This window comes from Etheostoma cragini, chromosome 4 (genome assembly GCF_013103735.1).
Source record: "Etheostoma cragini isolate CJK2018 chromosome 4, CSU_Ecrag_1.0, whole genome shotgun sequence".
In the NCBI taxonomy this organism is placed as follows: domain Eukaryota; kingdom Metazoa; phylum Chordata; class Actinopteri; order Perciformes; family Percidae; genus Etheostoma; species Etheostoma cragini.
In genome coordinates this window covers 6,603,931-6,613,148 of record NC_048410.1, presented here as the reverse complement: position 1 = coordinate 6,613,148, position 9,218 = coordinate 6,603,931, and the positions used below count along the sequence as shown (strand labels likewise).

At 40.6% G+C, this 9,218-nt stretch overlaps 1 protein-coding gene across 2 annotated transcripts in view; it reads right to left on the bottom strand.

Annotated features, from left to right (window-relative positions):
• Positions 1-4,167: 4,167 nt before the first annotated feature.
• cdh4 (cadherin 4, type 1, R-cadherin (retinal)) overlaps positions 4,168-9,218 on the bottom strand; it is a 199,448-nt gene continuing 194,397 nt past the window's right edge. The window contains exons 16-17 of one of the 2 annotated variants that reach the window (XM_034868355.1): positions 6,608-6,772; positions 4,168-6,099 (exon numbers count right to left, since the gene is read on the bottom strand). In XM_034868355.1, the coding sequence (XP_034724246.1) occupies positions 5,893-6,099; positions 6,608-6,772 (372 nt within the window). In that variant the 3' untranslated portion in view covers positions 4,168-5,892. The remainder of the gene's footprint in view (positions 6,100-6,607; positions 6,773-9,218) is intronic. The other variant, XM_034868356.1, reaches the window with a different exon arrangement.

Genomic DNA, 9,218 nt, shown 5'->3' with positions numbered 1-9,218 from the left:
TGCTAACAATGTTAAAATGCTGATGTTAAAGGTGCTCTAAGGGATGTCACACGTGTTTAAGGCTAGAACATTTATTGTCACGCACAGCAAAGATCTCCTCACTGTCTGCAAGCTGCCTGTCACCTCACATGTGAAAGTGATGCTGTTAAAATGGAGACAGGAGTTTATATACATACGGTGTACATTCTGTGAGAAACAAAGTCATCAAGCTACAGCTAATCAGATTACATTGGGCACATGGCCAGATAACATAGGTTGTTGTTCCTCCCCGTCATGTTATTGTATTATCATCATTACATTTACAAGATTAATTCTGTTACACACGTGTGGCGGTAAATTATTTATTTATACTAATGAGTGTTCTCTATATCCATTATTCATGGTAAGCTTTGGTCTGAATTCCTGAAGTGATGCTGACAGAGGGAAATGGAGGGGCAGATGGGAACGGAAGCTTGATTGCACCCTAAAGGACACCAGAGACTGACTTGGCTGCGAAGGAATCATCTCCTAACATTTAGACATGTAGCCAGTGTCCCGGGGAAGGCACTTAACCTGTGGCTAAGGTGAAGAATTACATCCAGTTGATTAGAGCAGCCGCTCTGCTCGAGGATGCAGCTTGAATTTACAACTGCACTCTAGCATGTAATCACACACTGAAAGTCGATCCTGAAAGAGCTTTGGCAGCAGCACCACAGGTTTCATGGACTTGTGTTGAGGATCTCAACAAATAACACAAGGGCAATCCCATGATGCATAACAAATCGTGATTATATCACAGATGTTCCTGTATATGACAAGTATGAAACAGTTGTGTGAGCATAGTTTTACACCTCATAATTAGAGGGTTCAGTTGTCAGCAGTGGACGTCATTTACATAAATACAAGTATATATCACAATGGGAAAATTATCTATAAAAAGTACGAGTGCAACATTAATATTGCACCTCCGTACAGCTGGGTGGGTCTCGCAAAAAAGAAATGGCAGAGGCCGAGACAGCCCCACTTTGTGTCCTCAGTTTGGGTCGGCCTCCAAAAACACTCAATACATTTCCCATTATACAACACAATAATGTCTTTCACTGGGCTGAATTCCACGAGTAAAGTAGGTGGAGGTGCATTGCCCCCTGAAGAACTTTGCTGAAGAACAACTACATAAGTATAAGCAGCAAAATGTACTAATCAAGTGAAACTAAACAAGTGAAAGCACTCATACATCCTGTCTCAGTGTTGTGAATTATTAATACATTAACTGGTAAGCAGCTCAGTTATTTGCCCAGTGATGCAGAATTTAACCAGTCTGCTGGAATGCTGGAATAATGGTGCCGTTTGTCAGCAACTGCTTGGTCATTTGTTTAAAAAAGGTTAATTTAGGAATACAAAATGTGAGAGTGAAATAGACCTTTGTCCCTGCAGCCATTTTGACACATTCTGTCAAAGTAGAACAGGCACAAGGATTTTTAACTGGTTATGAAACAGTCTCAATTTCATACTGATTCGTCTATATGACCTACATAAAGAGACCTTTAGCGAGAATATTGCATATTTCTATATATCACTCTGATTCCCCACGAAATCAGACGAAAGGATTTAGGTCATGCAGAGCCTGTGTTTGCATTTTCTTAGGCAAAGTTTCGCAGTGAGAAGTCATGAGCCAGTTAAAACGAAGCAGGAGGAGATTTTTTTAGTAATTTTTGTGGTTTTAATGGCTGATACTAGTGCAGGATCAACAAAGAGAAAAAAAAAAGAACTGACCGATTGAAGAACAAAAAAAGGCAAACGGGACGAAGATGGAGCGCGGCCGAGAACACAAGTCAACCCTGGTCGATCATTCAACAGATCCTGAATTGGCCCTCTTACTTCTAGGCAGGTATGTAATAAGTCTATGTCATTTATAAAACACACTGCGAAACCTACATCAATATAATAATTTATGTTGGTGGCTAAAACAAAGTCGACTTTGTTTCATCAGCGTCATATTCCAGTTATTTATCTTACATAGCCAGAAATAGATACGTTACCTCATCGCTATGTATACCTGCTTGACCCAGTTGATAATTCAGTCTGTCCACTGTAATACTACTATGAACGACATATACTTAATATAATAGTTACTTCACTGAGTGCATTTATTTCACTGACAGTAACAATAGCTGTCAAATGAATGGAGGAGAGTATAAAGGACTTTTATTGATAAGATACTCCACAAAAAGCAATTATGACTTAAAGGAAATTCTCTTTTCAAATTCAGTTTGTTAATGCACATACAGTGTTTCATCCATGTCTTGGCAACAGCAAAGTGTCTCCGCTGGACCAGCGATTCATGTCATAAATGTCTAGTCGTTAAACAGTAGATATTCTCTCCCCCACTTGCAGCAGGAACATCAAATTTATTCTGCTGCTTTGATCTCGTTTTAGACCGAGCCCTGAAATAGCAGGGTGCTGAGAGTGCTGTCAGCAGAAAGCAGCCAGCAGAGCCAGCCTGTACTGGGCGGTACCTTCGCTGAATAGCAACATCAACACTAAACTAGGAACAGTTGATCACACAGCCGGCATCAGAACCAACATCCAGTGGGGGGTTTCTCAGCATCGACCCAGGAGACTCACTGGCTATATAAAGAGGAAATTAAAAGAGCCAGACTTGGACATGTTTGAAGAAATGAACTTTATTTACAACACACAAGGCCCTGGCTGAAAGCCAGCAGCAAAGCTCTCAGTATATACTCCATTTATCAAGGGGGCAACTTGAGTTTGCTTTCTTCATTCACTACGCCTGTCTGCCACAGGGAAAGCAAGTGCCCATCAAAGGAACCTTATCTGAAGTTAATCTCTTTATCTGCCGACTGGGTACGACCAAGACGACCTTTAAGTAACTTGATTATTGTTTCAGAGCGGTGGAGCCCACCTCTTATGAGTCTCTCATTAACATAGGTCTGCAATTCTGCCATGGTAAATAGCAAAATCACTATTCACTACAGCAAAAGTGAACTTAGGTTTATTACCGCATGTTCTCATTACTAGGACATTCTAGTGTAGATGAGTAATAAAAGACCTCTCATTAACTAGTCCACTATGCTCATCAGCTCTGTTCACCTCTACTGTCTTCTCTCCCCCTCCATTGCCAACTCCTGTAATTTCTGGCCATAATGGACAACACACGATTAAGTATCACTCTATTTCATTACCTCATTTGTAACCTTTTTTCCCCAAACCATTTTCTAAATGTTATGCATTGTCCCTGCTGTGCTCCAATCCTCCCCCCCTCTCTCTGCTGACCCTCTCTTCCATCCTTGTAATCACCTCTCCACACGGCCTACCTGGATCTTGCCACCGCCTCATTTTTCCTCCCTCTCTCTTACCGCCTGCCTTACTGCTTCCTCTCTGGGTGTCTCATTAAAAGCGCTCTATCTAATGAGATTAAGCCATGGGGATTAATGGTGTGGCTAATTGATAGACACACAGCTGGAGAGGATTATATCCCTTTAAGTCCCCAGTGGATTTTTTGGTGCTTCAGCTGACTAATTGAAATCAAAGGAATGGACACAACTATATATCGTGACCTCTCCTACTCCGCCTTCTGAGATGCAATAAAAGGATGAATAGTGGGTGTTTTATTAGAAAACAAAGCCATACCCAAACAATTGGGTCAAAGCTTAACTGCGTGATTCCAAAGGGAACACTTAAACTAACATTATTCAACTGCATAATAAGAAGACGGTGCAATCAGTCCGAGTGCAAATAAAAACCAATCGTTTCATGAACAAAAAAGGAGGGAAAGCAGTGAATTTAAAGCCATTACGTGTGGAGCCTTTATGATATTTTTGCTAACTAATCTGATGGCATTTTGCAGAAAGATTACACAATCCGGGTGAAAACTGATGCAGTCTCTGTGTTGCTTTCAGATCATTTATCATCAGTAATTCCTGGTTAATCCATGTGGTGGGGTATCTCTTTTAACACTTGGGGGAAAAACATCAGAAATGTTAAATTCCCACACATAGTGGCTTTAAGTCTACGCTAATAGAGATAAAGCTGAATGAAGTACTGATATTCAAAACAAGACCACAGAGGCCCACTATTATTTTAAAGCTTTGAGTGACATTATAAGTTCATCGACACTCAAATACATCAGCGTACACCTGAAGATAATGAATGAAGGGAATATTCCAAAAAAAGATGGCACATTTTCAAAACATGTTTTGTTTATTTTCTGAAGCACACATCCAGTATCTAGATGAATGAATGAAATAATCCCAGGACACTGAGTAATAGAACAACTATCAGCAGGCATGGCTAATGAACCTTCCACTGTCCCGAGGCCAGAGGCCAACAGAAGGAACACGTCTGTCAGAGACATTACAGAGTGAAAAGAGTTGGGCTGTGTTTTCACATATAAAAAGAGTATAACAAAGCGTTTTAAAGAACACAATCTCATAAGAAGAAAAGAATAGCAAAACTGAAACAAAACATGTACAAGCAGGCGTCTTAAAAAATGGAATTATGCTTCAACAGAAGAACAAGAAACAAAAATATCCACATATTAAAAGTGAATGGGCCAAAAAATCCCCTAAGCCCGATGACGAGCTAGAGAAAGAGCAGCAACTTTTATGTCATCAATACTTCAAAAATAGGTATCTTACAGTTTTTTTTAATTTTCTCAGTGTCTTTATACAGAGTATATTTATATAGTTTCCGCTGACTATTTTCACATTCTCACCACATAGTAACAAGTGCTTTGAGTAAAACGTTTTGAGGAAAAAGAAATCATGCACCTTTAAATAGTTTTGTTGGCCTATAAAAAACGGGAATGTTCAAGGCGACAAAAAAATTCTTTCTTCGATGCCTTTGTTCCAAGTCATTTCAAGTTCCACTTTCTTACACAGTCTGACTAATCAGATCATGCCATAAGCTTTACACTGTGGAGAAAGCAACACAAAACCATACAGGGCAGGCAAGCATCTCAACATAAAGGCTCCTAATTGCATGAGTCCACAGAGGAAAGGCAGGCATTCTCCACTACATTAGAAAACCCCCACATGTATAAAATGGTCTCACACAATGTCAGTGTGTTGACAGGTGATGCTTGTGTATGTCAAACTGAGCAGGTCCTTGGAGAAGAGTGTTATCTTCCCCACAACAACAACTGTTAAACTGTTACTGGCTTCTTTTAGGCCATAATTCATTGGGTTATGATGTCTGAAAGTCTGCCCTGGATGTGTCCTTCTCTCCTGGGACTGCCTGCTGGGGTTTGTAATCTGCACCACTATAAAGGGGAGAGGAGATTGACAGGCAGGGCTGGTTTGAGGAGCGCAGGGTGGCGAGAAGAGAACGCCTCCACTGCACTGCACGAATGGCAACCGATCCTGAGATAGCAGGAGTCTGATACAAAAACACACCACAAAAGGCACTTTATAAAAAGACAGTGCTTCTGTTCTAAGGAAATTCAAGTTAACAGAGTGAAAGAGAGAGTCAGAGAGCGTCTTCCCATAAACATTCTCTTCAGTGTGAGACTAAAGCAAGAGATGGTTTCGTTTTGAAAATCAATCAAAGCACAAATTCACTACACGTGTCTCTCACGACCGCCTTGATTCATCCCCAGAGAGCGCCGGGTCCAGCACGGTGAGACAACAACAAAAAGAAAAAAAGAATACACTACAAACTCGCCACAAAATATAAAGCCAGAATACAGTTGCGTTGCAGTGGAAATTCATCTTTGAGGGCTCGGTCCCTGTGAGCAACTTAACACAGCCCGTGTAAGGGTCTGTTCCTCACACGTCTACCATGGAGACTGTGTCATGTTCTTGGCCCCTGCCAGTGGTTTCTAGGAGCATCCATCCAACAGACCCCACCTCTCCCAACCCCTGCCGCAGCCCCACCCAGCCCCCTGCTCCACTCTCAGTCATCGTCCCCTCCCCCGTAGAGGTCGGCCAGCTTCTTGAAGCGAGGGCCCCAGTCGTTGAGGTAGTCATAGTCCTGGTCACCTGAGCTGGTGGAGTTGAGTGAGCTGACGGAGCCAGCGGTTGAACCACTGCCCTCGTAGTCAAACACCAGCAGGGAGTCGTAGGGAGGAGCTGTGGGGTCGTTGTCTGCTGCCCTCAGACCCTGGAGACACAATGACAGACAGATAACATTTTTTTAATTAAAGATATTCAACCCTTTCTACAGTTGTTCCTGTTTTGTGTGGTTTTATCTATAAAGTGTATCAGGGTGGTCTTTTAGCAACACTGGATTTAGGCCAGGCATTGTTCACCAACAGTATAATGGAGATGAGGATTTTTCACAGCATAAAACGTTCAGTTGGCCAGACTGTAAAAGTTGCAATAAACCCCTTCTCATCTTGCTCAGCCACCCATTAGGGTTTTAATGTTTCATCATGGTCTGGCTGCTGTTTCAGAGCCAGGCACTGAGCTGTGTACAGGGGACAAATATTTCAAGCAGTATCCCCGCTGATGGGAACACAGTTCTGGAAGAAAAAAAGGGAAATCTCTTCATGTTGTGTAAACCCTTGTATGACTCATGCCAATGAGGCCGGTGGACATTGCTCTACTGTCCAGCCTATAAACAGAAACAGTTAAGGAACCAATGCTACACCAAAACACATTTTTCTTACATCATTAATGAAGTCTCCTATGTCTCCAGGATGGGGCAGACTGGGTCTGACGGGATACTGTGACTCAGCAATCACAGGTCTCTCGTCCACCCTGCGCACCCCCGCCGGCTTATTGATGATGTGGTCTAAAGACTCGGGCTGCTGCAGCTGGCTCAGGTCATAGTCCTGGATGAAGGCCACAAAGGGAAATGTTAGTTCAATCTCGTTTTTTGCTCCCTTTAATTGGTAGTTCACTACCCTTTATCTACTTTTGCTAAATCTACATATTGTTTTTGTGATTTATTGACTGCCGCTTCTTTGAAAAAATGTGTTTTTTTCACAAAAGCATTCAATAGGGTCACTTAGCAAGGTCATTAACCCTTTTCTAATATAGGGATTCTTCAAATACAGTAGGGCAAATGCATTGTGTTTTGACTCAAGCTCAGTTTCCAAGTTGGTACATTAACTTTGGTCTGGTCTGATCGTCCGCCCTCACAGACTCACAGACTTTGATGTGCATTCCTGTTAAGTCTGCGAGGGTTCAGGGCTGACCTGCAGACATCTGTGCTACAGGGCTTTCTAACGAACCTTTAAGCCTGTTGTAAATCTGCAGTGCTGCAGTCTTTGCCTGAGAGAATTACCCACAATTCATAGAGGTCTAATGTTAGAAACAAGTTCCGAGGCTCTGGAGCTGTGCAGGCTGATCCTTGGCTGTGGTGGTTAAAGGAGCGGTTATAAAACGGTAAATAAACATTTAATTTCCCATTATTTTTCACAATAAAATCCCTGTTTTAGATATCTGAAAGTATAAACAGTGATGCAGACAAGAAACTAAACTTCTAATCACAGAGATTTAGTTAGAAGCTACAAAAGTACTGAGAGCTGGACACACAGAGGCTTTTAAAACCTCTCTAGACTCCAGCAAAGAGATGGGTTAGGTTGAGTCTCGCAACCTTTGAGGAGGAGGAGGGGTCATCACGTGTTGGCCGCTGTTACTGCAACCTGCTTAGATATGTGTGCTTTTGCCCAACTCGGAGAAAAAAAACATCTCGGGCACAGCTCTGCGTGCTAAATCTGGTAAACGAAACGCAAATCAGCATGGCCTGGTTTAGCTCAGCCAAAAGTACCAATGGCAAACCCCCAAGGATCTTCTTATAAATCCTCAGACAAGTATTTTAGAGAGAATGATCCCTACATGTATAAACACGGCAGCCATCTGATATTAGCATGTGTTTATGAGCTACAGTAGATAACGCATCTGGTGTGTGTGGGTGTTGGGAAATAGCAAGTGTTAAAGATGGCATAATTAAAAATACATTTCCGAATTAATCAAAGCTTAAATGAAGATTTTCATTTAGAAAATAATATCAGCTAGGGAGAGGTGGGGGCCGAGCAGTATTTTCAGCCCAGCACGTTTGTATGGCAGAGCTGACTGTACCCTGAAAGTCTAACTCCCTTTTTAAAAAGTATATTTCATTCTCTACAGACTCTGTCCGCGGTCCAGCTGTCCAAAGCTTTTCCAATCTTCATAGTTATCTATTATGTATCTTTAAGGCATACTGATTCTGCCTTGCAGGCTCTACCTGTAAAGCACTTTAGGTCAGCTGTTGTTTGTTTAAATGTGCTATTCAAATAAAATGACTTGACCTAACTATTTACAATTGTGTTAGATGAACAAATTTTTTGTACTCACTCAATTTCAGTGAATATCATTTTCATAAGAAGTTAGGTGTTTTCAGATATAAACTCTGAATTGAATTGAATATTTTGGGTTTTGGACTGATGGTAAAAAAAACGCTTCTTCTAGTTTCAACAAGTAACATTTACGACTTTTTAAGACCTCTAGGAATGAATTTTAAAACTTATGTCACAACGTACAAGTACAACGGAATGGAAAGTCACAAAAGCACTTGCAAAGTAAATAAATGTATTCAAATTGAATAAAAGTGACACAGAGTGATAATAATCTGTACATTTACAGCTAATTATATTTGGATTATCACAAAAGAGAACTAAAACACCTCAATGAGAATTAGAGGTTCAATTAAAGAAATTAGTTAAGACCTAGAACAAAATAATGTTGCGAATTTAAGAAATTTTAAGGCCTACAATTTTGATTTTATAATTTTTGACTTTTTTTACTTTTAAGACCCTGCGGAAACCATGAGTAAAACAACCATCTGTAGGCCCAGTGTCCCTATTTTTGTCTCCCTGTAGAGACATGTTATAGATTAAACAATGAATCATTCAATAAGCGGCGGATTAAATAATAATTAAAATAATCATCAGTTGCAGCCATGATGATAATCCATTTGATTAAATACATTGTTTTTATTTTTTATTTTGTGGTTATGTCGGCTCCTGAACTACTATGTCTTCTTAGAATATGTGTTAGTTTTACTTTTTTTTGTTTTCTGGCATTGTAAATGGGTGACCAAACTAGTTTCCCTAATGGAGATTAATAAAATTCTCTAATCTAGCATTATATCCCTGACTTTCCATGAGAGACTTTAAATACCATCTGTAAACACAACATGTGTGTTTGTCTTAAAACTAGGGCTGTCGAATGATTACAATTTTTAATCAAATTAATCAGAATTTTCAGTGGATTAATCAGGATTAATCACCATTT